General features: G+C 41.6%; 1 protein-coding gene across 3 annotated transcripts in view; it reads left to right on the top strand.

Moving 5' to 3' along the window:
- Positions 1–20354, top strand: part of LOC135220779 (general transcription factor IIH subunit 4-like) — a 143557-nt gene that overhangs the window by 46033 nt on the left and 77170 nt on the right. For 2 of the 3 annotated variants that reach the window (XM_064258252.1, XM_064258251.1), the window contains one exon: positions 14606–14794. The exons of the other annotated variant lie outside the window; for it this stretch is intronic. In XM_064258252.1, coding sequence (XP_064114322.1) covers positions 14606–14794 — 189 coding nt within the window. The remainder of the gene's footprint in view (positions 1–14605; positions 14795–20354) is intronic. 3 annotated transcript variants of the gene reach the window in all.

Genomic DNA, 20354 nt, shown 5'->3' with positions numbered 1-20354 from the left:
TATGATTATCATACACATGTTTTAAGTTCAACATATATCCCATGTAAGCCCTTGTATATATGTTAACTTTTAGTTAATTTTAAGTATTGTTCTTTATTCACGCTCTATGAACAATTGTGTATGTATATATATTTTTCTTGCAATTATAGTATTTAATTGAAATTTTAAGTTTTATTGAGACCTTCTTTATTTTCAATCTTGTGCTAATTCTCTGGTACAATTTCGCGCAGCGACACGAACTGAGCCCAGAAAAAGGATTTTGACGTAGGAAAAATCTATTTCTGGGTGAGATTGGTTTGTGTCGCCCAGCGAAATACTACCTCTTCCCAACCCTTCGCTCAAGATTGATTGCTAACTTTAGGATGGCCACCAGAGGCGCGGCAGTCCCTAGCGTGGGTTGGAGTAGTAGTAGTTGCTGCCCCGTTCTGTGGGTCGGCTCTCCTCTTGTGGGGTTTTGTTGTGGGAGATTTCTATTGGCAAGAGGTTCGTGGTAGTGGTCTCACTCGCCCTAGTGTTCATACCGACGCCCTCCTTGAGGGTGAGCGAGTCAGTTATACTGACCTTTTTCTTTATTTTGTTTATTCTCTGGTATTTGTTAGATCATTTACCTTAGAAATAATGGATTAAAGGATTATTTCGCTGGGCGACACGAACCAATCGCCCAGAAATAGATTTTTCCTACGTCAAAATCCTTTTTATCAGTCCCCTTTCCCTTAAATACTCTCTCCTTCCTACCTGCCTCGCTCGTATTCCCTGCCAACCCTCTCTCTTCCGGGCCGGGCTGGTTTGATTGCCATCCCGTCACTGGAACTTGTACATGGCATTGAGACCATATTGGTTTTCCTGACATGTCTGTACATACTCTATTGTATATTGCTTCAGATACCAATTGCTAGATTATTTTATTATTACTAGTTTAAGCTCTAGTTTGAGTCCTAGTTTTAATTAGTAAATAAGTTGTCTGCCTTATTTATGGCTTTAAATTTATTCTTTAAGTGAACCTAAGGTTTCATTATCCCCTTTTATATACTTGTTTGGTATCTATTAAGCTTGGATGGCAATTCTCTGATACTTTTTCACCGGCAGACACAGGTCGAACCCAGAAAAGGGATTTTGACAAAGGAAAAATCTTATTTCTTGGGGAAGACCTGTGTCGCCCGGTGAACCCATCCCTTCTTCTTTCCCCACCCTTAGCCAGTCCAAGCTTGGCTGACTATTCCAGAAATGAAGATGGCGGTCAGGTAGTAGTAGTAGTAGCGAGAGCGAGCGGAAGGTGAGGGGAGTAACCTTTGTGACGGCTCTCACCGTGGGAGGGATTTTGGAAAGGAATCCTCTAATTGGTAAGAAGACCTGTTGGTAGTGGCTTCCACTCGCCCTAATACTATACCGACGCCCTTGCGGTGATCGAGCCGAGGGTAGTAACTTCAGCATACCATGCTAGCTTTTTCTCTGGTATATTTAGGATCTATTTATACTTAGAAAAGTGAGCTACAGGAACTTTTCACCGGGCGACACAGGTCTTCCCCCAGAAATTGATTTTTCCTTTGTCAAAATCCCTTATTTAGCAGTGGTTAATAAGTAAATTTAATGTCAGCACCCTTCTTTAAGCTGGTGTAAAGAGAATGCTATTTTAGCTTTCTGGCTGAGGGTGATGTTAGGCTATGCTTTACAGTTCCCTGTAAGAATTCCAATGTAACCCCTTGGGGGGAAAAAGAGGAAATTTCTCTATCCTGTTGGGCATTTAAATTTAAGGTTAAACCTAGAACATTTTTATCATCCTTTTAGAAACCTTGAACATCTTTGTCAAAGGTAAATGCTGGAAGAGGCAAAGTTAACCTTTGGTTTTGTGATTTTAAGAAAAACATATGTTGTGGTCAAAGGTTAGCCTGGAAGAGGCAAAAATCAACCTTTTGTTTTGTGGTCTTAGAAAACCTAGCTGTCTTTGCCAATGGTGAAGCTTGAAGGCAAAGTTAACTCTTTGTTTTGTGGTTTTAGAAAACCTAGAATGTGTTTGTGAAGGTTAAGCCTGAAGAGGCAAAGTTAACCTTTTGTGTTGTGATTTTTAGAAACTTATAATGCCTTTGCCAATGGTTAAACTTGAAGGCAAAGTTAACTTTTGTTTTGTGGTTTTAGAAAACCTAGAATGAATTTGTGAAGGTTAAGCCTGGAAGATGCAAAGTTAACCTTTTGTGTTGTGATTTTTAGAAACTTTGTCAAGGAATACAAGGTCCTTTGTGACATAATGGATAGGCTAGTGCATGAGAACTAGCTCCATATCTTCTACCTGTATTGAAGTTAAACATTCATAATGTGAGCAGCAGTTGCAATTTCATTTAGTGTTAAGTCAATTTGTTGCTCCAGAATAAGGTTGATGTGTCACAGTAGAAGTACAATTCAGTTTTTGCCCAATCACTACCTTAAGTATACAGAATTGTGTTGAAAAACGTAAAGCCCTTAATCTGCTACTAGTAGTGGGTAGTCTTTTCCGAACCGAAAAAAAGAGCAATTTTTTAGGCTCTTATGTTTAAATCCTGGGTTTTAATATTTTGGGGAGCGTGAAGTTACAAATTTTGTATAGGAGCATACCTTTGTATTGTAAAGGTATTTATTTTAAGTGACTGTCGTTTTATAGGGATTTTGGACCCAGGCACAGGGGTCCCTCATACCGCTTGTTTCATGCTGGCTGAATTGAAGCGGTTTTCTCCGCAAGGCTGCTCTTTGCTGCATACGTATGAGAGCCTTGCTCCCTGAATGGAATCCAACTTCTGGTGGTTGTAAAATCCACCAAGGATTCCAGATCAGGTGAGAATGTTTTGGGTTTGTATAAGAAACCTTTAGCTCGAATGGCTGAGCGGAATTTTGTCTAGCTGCACTACCCACCATCCTCTTCTTAATGTGGGAATCAGCTAAATTTAACAGTAGGTAAGATTCATCTCAAATAATATGAATTTTCACAATAAAATTTATTATTTGGATACTTACCTACGTACTGTTAAAGTAGACCCACCCAGCCTCCCCACAACTTAGTGGGCTGTCAAGGAGAATTCTGACGAGCTAAAACATTTGAAACACACCAGGTGGAGAATAGGTAAACTAGACAGTCATCCAGGCAGCCATTCAATTTCTTTTGTTGAATGCCGACTTGCCTAATCGGCAGGGAGATACGTATAGCTAAATTTAACAGTAGGTAAGTATCCAAATAATAAATTTTATTATGAAAATTTATGTTATAGTAAGAGATAGCATCATAGAGTTTTGACTCTTCCTTCATAGGAAGGGTTTTCATCGCCTCGCCCCGATGCTTCGTCTTCTTCTGCAGTTACACCCCATGGTGCTAGAGTTGTTATGCCTGTCTCTCCTTCCTTGTCTTCCATCAATTTGTCGTTGAAAGTATCAGGAGGCCCTCAGGCTGATTAATGTGTAATGTCGCTCCTTCTTCCTCAGGGGTTAATTTGCTTCCTGCGAGGGAGGAGGCTATTTCATCAGTTTCTTATATTTCAGGTTAGAAGGCATCCAAAATGGTTGCGCTCTGTGGGTCGCTTAGACTATGGGGTTTACCCTCCTTGGAGGGTTTGCTGACGCATTTCATGAATCCTTGCCTCCCCAGCTCTTCCTCCTCCCCCTGGCCTTTTCTACATTGGTGCCCGAGGTCAGCCATTTTGTATCACACCGCCACTGAGGCCTACCACTAGCAAAAAGGTCAGGGGGAGGCCGTGACATCTCTCCCAGCACCGCTGGTGATGTCCCTCCCATTTTCATTGGTGACATCACTTCCATCAGTGACATCACTCGCAGTTTCCTTAGTGTCATCTCTCCCTGCTATGTCGGCATCATCGGTTGGGGCTGCTGCACTGCCTCGCTCCTCTGTGTCGTCATTGTTTGCTCCTGTGACGTCATCGCTACCATCCAAGACTTGTCCTCTTCCTTCCATGTCGTCTGCATCCTCTCTTGCAGATCCGTCTGAGGCTTTATGTCAGGCAGTTCTTAAGAGATTGGCTCTGTTTTGGAAGATAGGTTTCCTGCCTTGTCGGCTGAGAAGGCTGTGAACAAATGTACTGCATTGCCTCCCCCCTCTCCTGCCAAGAGGTTGTGTAAGGAGTCAGTGCTGTCATCCTCTCCTCCATCACCCCCATCTCCGCCGTGTCGGTGTATCAAGCATTGGAGGGTTAAGAACTTTGTCTTTTCTTCGTCAACGAGGGAGGAGCAGCACATCTGTGTTCCTAAGAGTGTTAGTGTTTCATCTTCTGTGCAAAATGCTGTGGCTGCGTCATCCTCCTCTTCAAGACGAGTGTGTTGCAACCTCGCATGTACGTGCACATGTTGGTGATTTTTCTGCTTCTGCTCCAGGGCCTATTAATCGTCGTAAGGGTCTTGAGGCGCCTGTGAAAAGATCGAAATTTGTGAATGTGGAAGTAGTGCAGCTGGGATGTTCACCTCCCCCTTCCATTAATGCTGTTCAGGGTTCAACTCCGAGGAATTCTTGTTCTGTGTCAAGAGTTCGAGATGCTTCTCCGTCACATGGACACATACGTGGACATGTACGTAAGTCATGTATTGTGAGTGTTCGTAGTATTGTGCACAGTGTTGTGGTTGGTTCATTGCATGAGTTGGCGCGTAGCCCCAGTCTGGACAGGTCTGCTGGCGCTTCAGGTTCTTTGGCTGCTGGGTCTACAGTTAGTTTGGATGAGGAAGGTGTGTTGGATAAGCCTGCATCTTCTTGTCATTGGTCTCCATTGCCAGAGCAGGAGGAAGGAAACACTTAAGAGTTTTTGTCTTCCTTTACCGAGGTTGTTGATCTCATTCATGGGTTCAACAATTTGGAGAGTAGGACTCAGGCTCGGTCATCTTTCACTGCTACTTGCTTGGAAGCCTTGCTGGGGGCTACGCAAGATCCTAAATTGTCGTTTCAGTTTCCCTTATCAAGGGGACGTCCAGTCCGTCTTACAAAAGGTGAACGCTTCTGTGTCAGGTTGGGATGGGTCTCTTCGGTCAAGGGGTTCTTCCAAGTTGCTTCCTCCACCACTCACAAGGCATAGAAAGTATTATGCTAAGAACTCTGTCTGCTTGTTGCCTTGTCATCTTAACCCGGACGTTTTACGTCTCAAGCCAGGTTGACTTTGGAGCAGGTGAGGTTGGTGGTGCCATCCTTGTCTCCGCAGGATGCCTCAGCTTTGGAGTCTACGGCAGCCTCCATGTTCCAGATGGTGTCATGGTTAGACTTGTGGTCGACGGCCATTGCTAAGATTACGTCTGACAGATCCTCAGAAGGGTTGGTGAGTGCTTCTTCTCTTGCCAGTTTGTTGCAGTCTGGGGGCAAGGCATTCTTGTATCTTGCACATCTTAATGTCAATTTGTGGGCTAATTTTCTTCTGATCATTGTCTAGGATGGCAAGATTGGCTCATGCTCAAGGGATTCGTTTGGTGAGGTACCTTGACAAGTGGTTGGTCTTAGCGGGTTCCAGAGAGAAGCTGCTGCAGGACAGGGAACGCCTGCTTTGAATTTGTCTGGAACTCGGCATTTTGGTGAACCAAGAGAAGTCAAATCTTGTACTCAATCAAAGGATTCTCTGTCTAGGCATGGTCATCAATACGGCAGTCTCGAGGGTTTTCCTGTCGAATCAGAGATTGGAGAAGTTGTGAGTAGTGGCGCGAGACTTCCTGTCGCAACCGGATCAATCAGCACATCAGTGGCAGATTCTTCTAGGGATTTTGTCTTCTCTGGAGAAGCTGATCCCTCATGGGCGACTTCATCTTCGGTCTCTGCAATGGAGACTGAGGGACCTCTGGTCTCTGGTGGGGGACTCACCCTTAATAAAGGTACCTCTGTCTCTAGAAGTGAGAGAAGATCTTTGTTGGTGGTGGACGATCAGAATCTCTTAAAGGGTGTTCCTCTGAGTTCTCTTCTGCTGGACTTCCTTCTGTTTCTAGATGCCTCCATTGCAGGTTGGGGCACTCATTTAGGCAGCCTCATTACTTCAGGCGTTTGGAGTTTGGAGGACAGACAGCAGCATATCAACGTCTTGGAATTAAAGGCAGCCTTTATGGATCTGAAGGAATTTCGAGAGAAACTAGTGGGACATCCTGTTGTTCTCATGTCGGACAACACCATGGTGGTCACTTATGTGAACAAGCAGGGGGGACTGGTTTTGTGTCAACATCATGCTTTAACAGTTGAGGTTCACCAGTGGGCGGTCAGCAATTCGGTGGAGCTCTCACCCAAGTATATCCCAGGCAACAGGAATGTGGCTCAGTCGTCGGGATCAGGTCCTAGGGACAGAATGGTCTCTTCATCAGGCTGTGGCAGACAGGCTCTCCAGGTTTGAGGGAGACCTCTTTGCGACCCGGTTCAACAGGAAACTATAGGTATTCTGTTTGGTGGTTCTGGATCCTCTGGCTTTAGTAGAGGACACGTTCCAACATCCCTGGGGCAACCTGGAGGTGTATACCATCCTTCCATTTTGTTTGATCCGCCAAGTCCTGAACAGGATGATGAGTTTGCAGTCTCAGGATGACATAAGTAGCTCTGTGGCCGCAGGTGGAATGGTTTCCGGATCTGCTGTCATTGTTGTCGGAGGTGCCAAGGAAGATTCCCCCATGGTGGCATCTTCTTTTTCAGCCACAAGTAGAAAGATTCTGCCAGTCAGTAGAATCTCTGTCTCTTTACGGTTGGAGGCTATCAAGCATCTCCTCTGAGAGAGAGGCTTTTCTCGGAAGACAGTAGGTCATATGTCCAGCAATCTCAGGAAATCTGCCGTTTACCAAGGTAAATGGGTGATCTACTGTAAATGGTGTCGTAAACAGGGGTTTTCTCCACTCAGAACCTCTATTCAGTGCATAGCAGACTATTTTGTCTTCCTCAGGGATGAGAAAGGGTTGTCTGTTTCTGCCATTAGAGGCTACTGGGCAGCCCTGAGTTTACTTTTACATCTTAGAGGTATTGACATCTCATCCTGGGAATTCTCCTTGCTGTTCACAGGGTTTGAAGAGTCGTGTTCTCCAAGGGAGCTCAAGCCTCCAATGTGGGATGTTTCCTTGAACCTGAGAAGTTTCACTAAAGCTCCTTATGAGTCTTTACGTCGTTAATCAGACAGGAACTTGACACTCAAAGCAGTTTTCCTTCTGGCCTTGGCTTCTCTGAAGAGAGTGTGGGAGCTTCATGGCCTGAGCTACAGTGTGAAGCACACCAGGGTTTGGGGGTCAGTATCCTTCAAATTTGTCCTGGATTCATGGCTAAGACCCAGAATCCCTCGGTGCAGGATGACAGGTTCGCCTCCTTTTCCATTCCATCTTTGGATGACTTTATGGGCATTCTCAAGAGCTCTTGTTGTGTACTGTCAGGGCTTTGTATTGCTATCATAAGAGGACACAAAATCCTAGGCCAGGTTGTCATAGGCTTTTTGTTAGCACGGGGCGTTCGAAGAAGAAGTGTCCAAGAATACAATCTCTTTTTGGTTACATGAAGCTATCAGACAAGCGTATTTGACTCTTGATGTTTCCGCCACCACGTCTGTGCAGGCTAGATCACATGACGTCAGGGTTATTGGTCCCTCTCTGGCTTTCAAGAAGAATTTGGCTGTTCATAGAGTTTTGAGCCCTGGTACTTGGTTACGCCAGTCCACATTCACCTCTTTCTATCTTAAGGATGTTGCCCACAGATCTATGGACACTTTTTCCTTAGGTCCTGTGGTGGCTGCCCAACAGATTGTGTAACTCATCGTTGCCCTTAACTGGGCACATTTGTATCTTACCCAGGATGATTGTGTGGAAGAGAGAATGAGTGAGGTGGATGGTCTCTTTCTTTCTCTAGTTCCTTTCTTTCTTCCTTTGGGCGGGTAGAAGAATAGACACATCATTTGCTGGACTGGTCTAATACAGGTGAGTAAGGTAGTCATACTGATAGTTTGGCTTTGTGTTCGAATAGTCATACCCTCTATTCAGTAACATATACTCCACTCTCTAGCAAAAGGGAGTGAGGAGTAATAACGAACCCTGATGCATTAGTTTTAGTTTGTCATGAACAGTCAGAGTTTATCTTTAGTTCCCTATTGCAGTGAATCTTCCCATATATCATTGTACGCCTTTGGCCTGAATTTCATATTCCATTCCATTTTTCAAGCCTTTGTCCTTGATATGGATATACCATCTGCAAAAGTTAGTCTAGTCATTAAATATAGGTACATAGATATTCCAGTCAAGTTAGGAAAAATAAATGACAACATTTTATAATAAGCTGAAAATTGGTAAATAACTTTTCTAGACACTCAGAAATAACATATGAAAAGTCCCCATTAATTCACCCTGAGCTTCGTCCGTCATCTTGGAAAATGGCTGCCAAATTTCAGTTTTTTGCTATTTCCTTGAAAACAGTTAGCCTGACAAAAATTACTATGAAGTACATAATTAAAGAACATTACGTCCTCTACAAAAAGGACCCCATGCATTTTTCTCTATAAGCGTAGGTGAGGAATCTCGAACACTCAAGATAGAATGAGAATCCCTCAGAGTCGAACCCCCGGAAGTACCAAGGAGGGGGGCCAGGCAAACACCCCTGCTGCACCAACTTCGCGTTTACAATCTTCGACCTCTTGACAGGTGCCTTGAGATCTTTACAGTGATGAATAGGCCCTGAAGAAGGAGAAGTGGAAGCACCTGCAACATGTGCACAAACATGGGAGGTTGCATCATGCTTACGACTCGATGCAGAGGATGAAGCAGCCACTGCAGATCACACAGGGGAAGAAACACTCACAGGAATACCAACACTCGCAGGAACATGGGCGTGCTGCTGCTCACTCACAGATGAAGAAAGGGCAAAGTCCTTAGCCTCCGAACGCTTGATACGCCGACGAGGCGGAGATGGGGGACAAGGAGAGGAAGACAGCACTGGCTCCTTACACAATCTCTTCGCAGGAGACGGGTGACGCAACACGCTTGCTTTCAGTCCTCCCAGCCAACATAGCAGCAAATCTATCCTCTAAAACAGGCCTGTCTCTTGAGAACTGCCTGGCATAAAGCCTCAGACAGATCAGCGAGAGAAGGGGCCGACGACATGGAAGGGAGGTGCAGCGAACTGGATGGCAGAGATGACGTCACAGCAGCAAACAATGGAAACACAGACAAACAAGACAGCGCAGCGGTAACAACTGGGAGTGATATCATCGATGGAAGTGACGTCATAAGCGGTGATGATGTCACGGCTTCCCCTCGATCTGAACAGGAAGCAGATGCCACTGGCGGAGGGATACAAAATGGTTGACCCAATGACATCACTAGCAGGGCTGACGCCACGGCTTCCCTCTGACTCAAAGAAGCGGCAATCGTCACTGGTAGAGCAATACAATATGGCTGACCTCTGCTACCAACGAAGACGAGGCCAGGAGGAGGGGGGAGGGCCTAGACAGCATGAGGAGGGGGTTAGCGAGCATCCAAGAAGTATGTCAGCAAACCCTCCAAGGAGGGTGGACCCCACAGCCCAAGTGTCCCCCAGAGTGCACCATTTTGGATGCCTCCGAATCTGAAATAAAAGAAACTGATGAAAAAGCCTCCTCCCTCTCGGGAATCAAATTAACTCACGAGGAAGAGGGGGCAACATTACATAAATCAGCCTGAGGGCCTTCCGATACTTCCAACGACGAATCGATGGAAGAAAAGGAAGGGGACAAAGGCACAACACCAGCATGGTATGTGACAGCAGCAGGAGACAAAGCATCGGGAAGAGGAGAAGAAAAACCCTCCTATGAAGGAAGAGTAGAAACTACAATGCTCCCTCTTACTATAAAATAACTTCCACTGTTCTCTAGGCCACACACAGCATTCCTTGCAGGGATTCGTTATTGTACAAACATTAGAACGGCACCTACTACAAGTGACGTGGATCTGTCGCAGATGAAGCCAAAAAACAAGAACACGGAAAACCTCGAGTTCCCGGGCACACACGTTGATGAGGCCAAGAAGGAGCAGAAGAAGCCATAATAACAGCACACACACACACACTCAAGCACAAGTGAAAACGGGCAATGAACTGGGTAAAGGCCGAGAAAGGTCAACTACAGCTCTCGTCCAAGTGGTTTAAGAAAATACTTGACGCTGTGGCTTGGGTGCGTGGTCCTTGACCACTCTTCACCCGATATACGCACTCATTGCCAGATCTCACAAGATTCCTTGCTTTCATCTGTGATTTAACCGGATCCAGCTAGGTGCTAGAAATTATCCTATTGTTAAGACCAAAGGTTTGTAGCTATGAAAAATACAAATTGTCTTAGAAAATTTGTCATTTTTATAAATATATCAAATTTTTGTGAGTGCAGTATAAAATATTGGTACAGTGAACCCCCGTATTCGTGGACACCAGATTCGCATTCACAGATTTCTCTCTGGAACATAATTATACCCCCCATTATTTGCAGAAAATTCACCTATTTGCAATATTTTTTTATTAAAAATGTCCACAAATTCCAGTTTTTTTTTTTTTATCAATTTCATCATAAAGTGAACATTTTGTGATAAAACTATTTAAAAAACCAGGTACGTATAAACATTTTTTCTGGGTTTGACCTGTGTCTGCCGGTGAAAAGTCCTGTAGCTGACTTTTCTAAGTAGTATAAATAGCACGCATCTGATAATACACTCAATGGTGAATAAACTAGCGGCACCCCAGTACATTTTTTAAGGGACCGAAGGCTAAAATTGGAATGCATCGTAACCATACGAATTACGAAAAACACAATTTGGAATACTCAAGTTGGATTGAAGAAGTAGAGAGTTCCACGGAAGATGTAGCTTCGGCAATTTAAGGCACCAAGGGAGCAACTGAAGACGCGTGCGATCATCACAAAGTCTAGTTGGGAGGGATTTTGGAAAGGAATCTTCTAATTGGCAGAAGACCTGTGAGTAGTGGCTTCCACTCGCCTTGTACTTTAGACCCGACACCCTCTGGGTGCTCGCGCAAGGGTAGTAACCTCAGCATACCATACTAGCTTTTTTCCCTGGTATATCTAGAATCTATTTATACTTAGAAAAGTGAGCTACAGGACTTTTCACCGGGCGACACAGGTCTTCCCCCAGAAGTAGATTTTTACTTTGTCAAAATCTCTTTAGTGGGTTTTTCTTGAGTTTTACCTAACAAAATGTGCAGTTTTAAGCATTTTTATAGGGGTTTCGCCTACTATTTGCAGGTTCTAGCTATTCGAGGGGGTGCCTGGTATGCATCCCCCACGAATATGAGGGAAGCACTGTACTCTTTTTCCATACCACCAACGAGATAGAGTGCATAGCCTGTTTTATTTTTATTTTTATTTTTATTAATCCACAAATATTCCTTCTTACTTCTCTGTCACTATGCTTAGTTCGTAGACTAAAAATTTTATCTTGGCGATTTCCTTGGACGCCCCATTACAGTAGAAGTACTAGATGATAAAACACTTAATCCCTCTGTATGTTAATCACTGGGATTTTCATTGCTAATTTTCTTTTGGTTCTCATGATGTATTTCTTCTGATTTATGGTAAATTATGTGCTTGTGACCCTCAATATGTTCTCCAGAATGCTCAGTGTCACTGCTATTTGTATCCATTGTGGGAATTTGTGATTCATCCATTATTTCTTCTTCATCAGATGGGATAATAGAGTTTGAGCAAGAAACCACTCAACAAGACACACATACAATAGAACATTTTAGACCCCTTCTCACACAGCTGCACATATGAACACAATTCTTTGTGCATGTGCACAATATCAAATGAAGTAACTTATCAGGTGCGGGTGGTAAAGTCGTGGTGACAGGAACCAAGCCATTTGTTTCTCTTTTTCATCCCACTACTCAGAGGGGTAATGGATTCCTATGCCAAATTTGAGCCTGGTGATAATATGTACAAGAAGAAAATGTTTTTTTGAAGCTGCTGCTGTTGGGGGAAGTCTTTCAAGTTTTACTTGTTTACAGCAAACAGTTGCTTTCCTAAAGCACTTGAAGCGAAATGAATTTAGATCTAATTCTTCAGTACCACCTTAGAGGGAAAGTAGCTCTTCTTCTAATTTTTGTGTTGATGACCTGCTATGGAATACATGATTTCTTAATTCTTTTCTTTTCTCTTCTGTAAAAGACTGAGCAGTTTGTGAATGTGTCCAAAGAATGACAAAACTGTGTCACAGCCACTTAGAGCATGAAGGAAAAGGATGTAATCTTTTAGTGAACCAAGGGAAGCTTGTAGATCAGAGGAAGCGTAATGTCTTGCAGATGCTTTTCTGTGACCAGGTTTCAGGAAAATTATATTTCTGTGTTCTGGTGTCAGTGCAGTCATAAGCATAAGAAGGGCAGCATCTCCAACAACAGGAATGGTGTTAGGAGAACTTCAACTCTCATGTTTATCTGTCTGTATAATCAATAAATCTACATCATCAGTTGCTTGTTTCACTGAAATACCATTTTCTTATAGTTTTCATGACAACTGGCTAATAAACCTTGGATTTGTTATGCTCACTTGATAAAAAAAAATTTTTACAAACAAAAACATTGGTGTAACAGTCCAAGAGGATTTGATGTTGTTGGAGATGTTGACCTAATTTACGACCACACTGACACCAGAAAAAGGATATATAATTTTCCTGAAACCTGGTCGCTGGAAAGTGTGTGCAAGACACATTTTCTCTGATCTACAAGCTTCCCTCGGTTTGCTAAAAGGTTACATCCCTTTCCTTCATGCTGCAATGGCCGTGACACAATTTCATCTTTCTTCGGACAAGGAAAGCTTAAACTACTCAGTCTTTTACAGAGGAGAGGAGAATTAAGAAAACATGTAGCTGTATTTGATAGCAGGTCATCAACACAGAAATCAGTGACTGATACAGGAGAAAAGCTACTCATTGCCCCTATGGAGGTATTGAAGAAGAACAAGATCTGAATTGAATTTGAATGAAGTGTTCTAGGAGAGCAACTGTACATTGGAAACAGCAAGTAAGACTTGAAAGACTTCCCCCAACAGCAGCAGCTTCAAAACATTTTCTTCATGTATATAACCAGATTCAACTTTGACATAATCCATTACTCACTGAGCCTTACCAATCCATTACTCACCAAGCCTTGGCGATGGAAAAGAGAAACAAATGGCTTGATTCCTGTCTCCATGACTTTACCACCCGCACCTGATAAATTACTTCATTTGATATTGTGCACATGCATAAAGAATTGTGTTCATATGTGCAGCTGTATGAAAGGGGACCTTAAATGTTCTATTGTGCCTGTTGTCGAGTGGTTTCCTGCTCAAACTCTACTATCCCATCTGATGAAGAAGAAATAATGGATGAATCAGAAATTCCCACAATTGATACAAATGGCAGTGATACTGAGCATCCTTGAGAACATACTGAGAGTAACCATCACATAATTGACCATGAATCAGAAGAAAAACATTTTGAGAAACAACAGGAAATTAGCAATGGAAATCCCAGTGATTCTGTGCTTTTGCACTCTATCTCGTGGGTAGTGTGGAAAAAGAGTACCAATATTTTACACAGCACTTATAAAAATTTGATATACATACTATCTATAAAACTATCACTTATAGAGAAAAAATGCATAGATTATTTTTTTTAGAGGATTTAATGTTCTTTAATTATATACTTAATAATAATCTTTATCAGACCAACCGTTTGCAAGGAAATAGCGAAAAACTGAAATTTGGTGGCCATTTTTCAAGATGGCAGACGAAGCTCAGGGTGGATTAATTGGGACTTGATATGTTATTTCTAAGTTTCTAAAGAAGTCATTTACCAATTTTGAGCTTATAAATTTTTTCATTTATTTGACTAAAAATGCCTAATATGACTGGACTTAGAGTCACTATTCATCTGAGAGAAAGCCCACTCAGTCTGCTTAAGATAAAGGAAGAATCACTGTTCGGTAGTTTAGTGTGTCTTTGATAACAAACTAAATCAGGTTCCCTTGGTCCATTGGCATTCATTTAACATTAACATACATATACATATAGTTGCTTGTATTTCACACATTTTGTAAATAAGCAGAAATTTTCTTTGCTACACACAGTTGTCACTTGAAAAAATTAAATAACATTATTCTTATGCCCTTGTATTGCTTTCCATATTGAAATATTGTCTAGAAGGAATGGCATAGTAGTCAGGGGTACAATGATTTTTTTTAGCTCTGATCGGTGTAATTTACTCTACAGTTCAAATCTTATTTCCTTCCTTTTCTTTTCTGGTCTTCTAGCTCATTCCATGTGAATGTAATGTATGCTTATCAAGGCTAAAAGAAATATTGAAGTAACTTTCATGCTGGGTAACCTTGCTGTTGAAGAGAAGCTTGTGTGTTAGAAAACATCAAAGTTGTTTTGAGGATTTTCAATTCTCTCCTGTTATATGAAGTGATCAGAAAATTTAACATACTAATCTAGAACATACTGCATATTTACCCTCTTTTCTTGATACAGTACGTAGTTCCATTGAAAGTATCATCATATGTAATTAAGTTTGTGGATTGAGATAGAGCTTTGTTTTCAAATTGGTGCTGATAGAAATTTTGGGTGTACATATAAAGTAAGTAAAGATAGATATGTGTATCCTTTCACATGTGGTGATGATTTTTTCCCTGCAGGGGGAAGCCTTGGACAATGTCGGCAACCTTAGAATCTGATCCTCATCAGCGTGACCTTGATTTCCTGGAAAAGTATGCAATGGATAGATGGGAAAGTGTCTTGCAATTTCTAGTTCAGCCTAGACAAGGAGCAACAGCTATATCTAGAGATGCTATGCGCACACTTCTTCATGCTGGGCTTATTGAAAGGTAATTAGTACTATTGCACTTTATTTTACCCTTAGTAAGGTTGGTTGCTCAGACAGATTTTGTTGTGGATGGCTAATCAGGATGTGCAGTTGACCCCTACCTATTCGCTGTTCCAGATTCGTGGGCTCACCAATTCACAGATTTCTCTATGGAACATATATGCAGTGTTGCCCCGTATTCACGGTGGATGGGTTCCAGGCCCCCCCCCCCCCCCGGCGAATAGCAAGAACCCGCGAATAGTTGAAACACCCCCATAAGAATACTTAAAACTGCCTATTTTGTTTGTTAAAACTAAAGAAAAACCCACTGAAAGTTTTTATACCTGGTTTTTTAATAGTTTAATCACAAAAATGGCATTTTATGATGAAATTTATAAAAAAAACCCAGGAATTTGTGGATATTTATCATAGAAAATAGTGTGAATAGGCAATTTTCCTCAAATAAAGGGGTATATCTTCCAGAGAGAAATCCACAAGTACGTCAGTCCATAAATCCGGAGTCAGCAAATAAGGGGGTTCACTGTACACATTCACAGAAAATTCTCCTATTCGCGGTATTTTTCACTGAGCATTATTCACTAATTAATGTTTTTTCTTGTATTGTCTATGAATATAAATTCACTTTTTGTGATAAAACTATTAAAATACTGTGTATAAACATTTTTAGAGGTTATTTTTGTGTTTACACATCCCCTACGAGTACTTGGGGTCGACAGTACCCTATATAATAGGCAAACATAAATTAGTTCCTTTAATGTGTGGTAAATTACTGCAGATGGTAGTTACATTTGACAATGTCTTCAAGGGTTGCATGAGAGAGAAAGAGAGGCTGAGCGAGAGATTAAGTGAGTGTCATTGGGTTGAGAGTTGAAATGTTTTGGTATGTTTGATATGTTGTGTTTCGTGTTTGGTGGTGGTGTATGATAGTATGTAAGTGCGTGTGTGTTTTTCTGAAGTGTGTAAGTAAGTGAGAGAGAGAGAGAGAGAGAGAGAGAGAGAGAGAGAGAGAGAGAGAGAGAGAGAGAGAGAGAGAGAGAGAGAGAGAGAGAGAGAGATGGATAAAAGGAGTGTTTGATGGCAGGTGTAAGCATCTGAGTTGTCTGTTGAAGCAGTCAATGGAGAGAGTCTGTTATGGACAGTCATAAGGTGTCAGCAAGTGAGAAAAGATGGTCAGTCAGAAGTAGCCAGTGTCATTTGGTGTTTTCTTGCTTGATAATGATGATGTATGGTTGTTGTGCATGTGTCTGTCTGGAGATTGTTGAGCTGAAGAGGTTTGTTATACTTGATTTTGCATCTTGATGGTTTCGTGAGTTGTGTGTTGGAGACAGTGTTGGTGGCTCTGGTTTGTTGTGCTGGGTTTGAGTTGTCGTATGATTTGTCATGTTGTTTTCAAGTTGTTGGTATTTGTTTGCGTAGTGATTGGGGTGTTGTTTTTTTAGTTTTTGTGTGGATTTGGTGCTTGTCTGTCTTGGGTAGTGAAATTCAGCGGTTATTGTGTCTCGACGACTAGCCTATATCCAGCAGACGGCACAGTGCCTAGCCCTGATTATCTAGAGTCTGAGGTGAGTACATGTGTTTGTGTTTTGTGTGTTCTGTATTTAGGTAAGCCAATTGTCCTGCTACATTTAGTAACGTGAAGAGGAAAGTTTTGCAGAGGAAAAGTTCGATAGTCGGTACAACTAAAGTAACTGTGTTGAGATTTGCTGTGATCCTGCCACAACATACAGTAGTGCCTCAGGATACGAAATTAATCCGTTCCGAAGCGGCCTCGTAACCTGATTTTTTCGTACCTCAAACTACGTTTTACATGTAAATTGCCTAATTCATTCCAAGCCCTAAAAAAAAACCACAGTAAATTTTATTATAAAGCTAAATTGACCAATAAACAATGAAATACAACAATTTGGACCATTCAATACCTAACATAACCTTTATTGTAGCACATACCTGTAAATAAAGTGTATTAGTGTACAGGGTACAAGAAATACTGTACGTACATGTGCGTACATATGTAATAAAATGTGGAACCTTACCTTTTGAGTGAGGCGATCTCCGAAAGTGGCAACAGAGGAGGAGGAGAACAAATGGCAGAAAACATGAACACTTAACTTTACGAAACATATTTAAAAATGGCAGAAAACCTTAACACTAAACTTTACAAAACACATTCTGGTTTTTTTTGTGTTTTTTTTTTTTTTTTTTTTTTTTTTTTTTTTCCTGATTTTTAAATTTTTTTTCTTTTACTTTTTTATACTTTACTTTTTTTTTTTTTTTTTTATACAAAATTTCAATTTCTTCACCACTTTCAACTTTCTTTTTATTTTGTATCACTTGGATCTTCCTGTTTGCTTACTACTGAATGCCTCTTTAAAAAATAACTATCTAAGGAAGATTGCTTCTGCCTGCTTTTCAAAATGTTCTTGAAACGACTCAGGCAAACGTCATCGAACTGTGCAAGCATACGACCTGTGTAAGCCTTTTCGGGGTGTCGCTGTTCTACAGATGATTGCACCTTATGAAAAGCAGCTAGAGCACCCTTAATTTCTGCCGTTGTCTTAGGGTTGTCCTCCTCCTCCTCGCCGCTGCTAGAGAACTCTTCTTGAACGACATTATGTTGCATGGCCTCCAACTCCTTCTTTTCATCCGTTGTGAGCGCCTCTTGGTGCTCCTCGAGAAGGTCGTTGATGTCATCTTCGTCGACGACCAGACCCATGGACTTGCCGAGTGCAACGATCTCGTCAAGATCTGGTTGCAAAACAGTTTCAGGATCGTCAACTGTTTCTGAATCTGCATCAGCTTCGCCCACATCGAATCCCTCGAAGTCTCAGGCAGATACGGCATCAGGCCAGAGTTTCCTCCACGAAGAACTCAAGGTTCGCCTCAAAACCTCCAGCCAAGCTTGATCGATATCACGATATCGAAATGCTTCTTCCAAAATTCACGCAAGGTGAGGTTTGTGGTATCAGTGATGCTGAAACATCTCTTGAAAAGATGTTCGTATACAGCTTCTTGAAGTTCGGTATCACTTGCTGGTCCATGGGCTGGAGGAGAGGGGTGGTGTTAGGCTGAAGATAAAGAACCTTGATGAAAGAATACTCCGCTAGGATATCTTCCTCGAGGCCAGGAGGGTGAGCAGGGGCATTGTCCAACAACATCAGGCATTTCAGAGGGAGGCACTTCTCTTCCAAGAATTTCTTCACTGTCGGGTCGAAACACAGATTTACCCACTCGGTGAACAAAAGTCTCGTTACCCTGGCTTTCGCATTAGCCCTCCACATCACCGCAAGCTTCTCCTTTAGCACTTTGTGGGCCTTGAAGGTTCGAGGAGTCTCCAAATGATAGACAAGTAGGGGCTTCACTTTACAACCCCCCACCTGCGTTGGAACAAAGTGCGAGCGTAAGCCTGTCTTTCATAGGCTTATGCCCAGGTAGCTTCTCTTCCTCCGTGATGTACATCCGACAAGGCATTTTTTCCAAAAAAGGCCAGGCTCATCACGGTTGAAGACTTGCTTAGAACTGTAGCCTTCGTTGATCGTCATCTCGTCGAACGTCTTAATAAAGACTTGGGCCGCTTTCGTGTCTGAGCTGGCAGCCTCCCCATGCCGCACCACCAAATGAATGCCATTCCGTTTACGGAATTTATCAAACCACCCATGAGAAGCCTTGAAGTCTGGGGTTGCCATCGATGTCCCTTCTCCTCCATCGTCTTCAGCCTGGGCAATCAGATCACCGAAAGTAGTGCCAGCGATTTCTTTGTCTTTAATCCATACAAGAAGCAGCCTCTCCATCTCATCATGCAAGTGGCTCCTCTTGTTGGACAAAATAGTGACGCCTTTGGAAGGTGTAGCTGCTTTGATGGCTTCCTTCTGCTTAAGGATGGTGCCCATCATCGACGGATTTCAGCCCTATTCCTTAGTGATCATACTCAACCGCATACCAGCTTCATACTTTTTAATTATCTCCATCTTTGTCTCCATAGAAAGCATCCTCTTCTTTCTATGAACTTCAGCACATTCTAGGGACCCATGGCTAATTAAGCTAATTAAGTTCACACACAACACGATAAAATAACTTACTACAAAAAAAGGGAAATCGCTAACATGAATTTACGTTCTAGCAAATGAAATCTATGTGAACGAATTAATTCCCCATGCGTACGATAACGCTGATGCAACGAAGTGGTCGAAGGACACCTTTACGTAGAGGGATGATGGGACAGATGCCGACCAATAGGAGAGCAGGATCTTACGGCGGTGACTAGCATCAGGAACCAATGGGAGAGCGGGAGGATGGTGGCAAGTCTACTCAGTTGACAGCGTGGGAGTTTTAAAATTGTTCTCGGCGGTCCGGATGAATCTCGGACTTTACCCTTTCGCAACCTGAATTATTTTCATGTACAGAAGCAAAAAAAATCTTTGTCTTTGCTTTCGTAGCTTGGATTTTTCGTAAGTAGGGACTTTCTTATGTCGAGATTCCACTGTACTTTAAAAAAAGATAGGAACTAAAACCAACAGCAACCCCTAGGTATATTTATGAGCAAATAAATAGAAATTTGTCGGGAGGAAGAGGAACACAACATGCCACCTTTAAGTCAAGATCACAACTAACTCATGAACCACCTACATTGCAGTGTTGCAGTTCGGTTCGCACAATGATATTCGCATGGTATATAAAATGAAAGGTAAAATCTTTCGATGGAAAACAATAGTAAATTTTGTATTCATCCTGCAACATCCCTCGATCCTTTTTGCTGTTCCTGTCACAGAAATTACGGACATTGTTGGCAATAATTAGATAATTCAAGATAGTTTCCGATTATTGTAATCATTTATATGTCCATAATTCACAGCAACATTATTTTGCATAGATAAAGAAATTTTTTGATGCACCACACATGGGAGAAGTTTTATTATTGACAATTATTTTACAAACAGCAAAATGCAGGATATAAAACAAAACACAGTAAACATAATTGAGGTATTAAGAACACATAACATAATCATAGATTCAATTTATACAATTAATATGGCTACACTATATTGATTTACAAAGTATGAAAATAACTTGAAATAATATATGAGAAATTATGATTAGGATAGTAATTACATAAATTACAATAATGATTCCAAAATATAAGTAATATATTACTAATAATTTAAGAATACAATTTCTTAAACATTAGTATATATCAACAACATTATAGATATATATTAATCTAAAATTTTTACAAATTTTTCAAGATAATTGTTTCCAAGTGTCAAAACGCTGAATTTATAAATATGTACCTTAATATCTAAATATTATTTACATTTATAATGCATCTTACTCTGTCGTATCGTCCAAGCTTTGGTTATTGATCCCTTGTATTTCCCTTATCATTTTCACTGATGGCTCAAAGTTAACGCACCCTCCGGCATTCTTTACACATTCTGACACTCATACTAGTGCCGTCTCCATTTTTGAAAGCAACTTACTTCTTATTCTGGTTTTGATTAAGTTTACTTTTGAAAATATCCTTTCCGCACCAGCATTTGATGTCGGTAGCGCCAGTATGTCAAGCA

The sequence above is a fragment of the Macrobrachium nipponense genome, chromosome 2 (assembly GCF_015104395.2).
Source record: "Macrobrachium nipponense isolate FS-2020 chromosome 2, ASM1510439v2, whole genome shotgun sequence".
In the NCBI taxonomy this organism is placed as follows: Eukaryota; Metazoa; Arthropoda; class Malacostraca; order Decapoda; family Palaemonidae; genus Macrobrachium; species Macrobrachium nipponense.
Note: the sequence above shows the minus strand (reverse complement) of the source record. Positions and strands in the feature narration are given on the sequence as shown.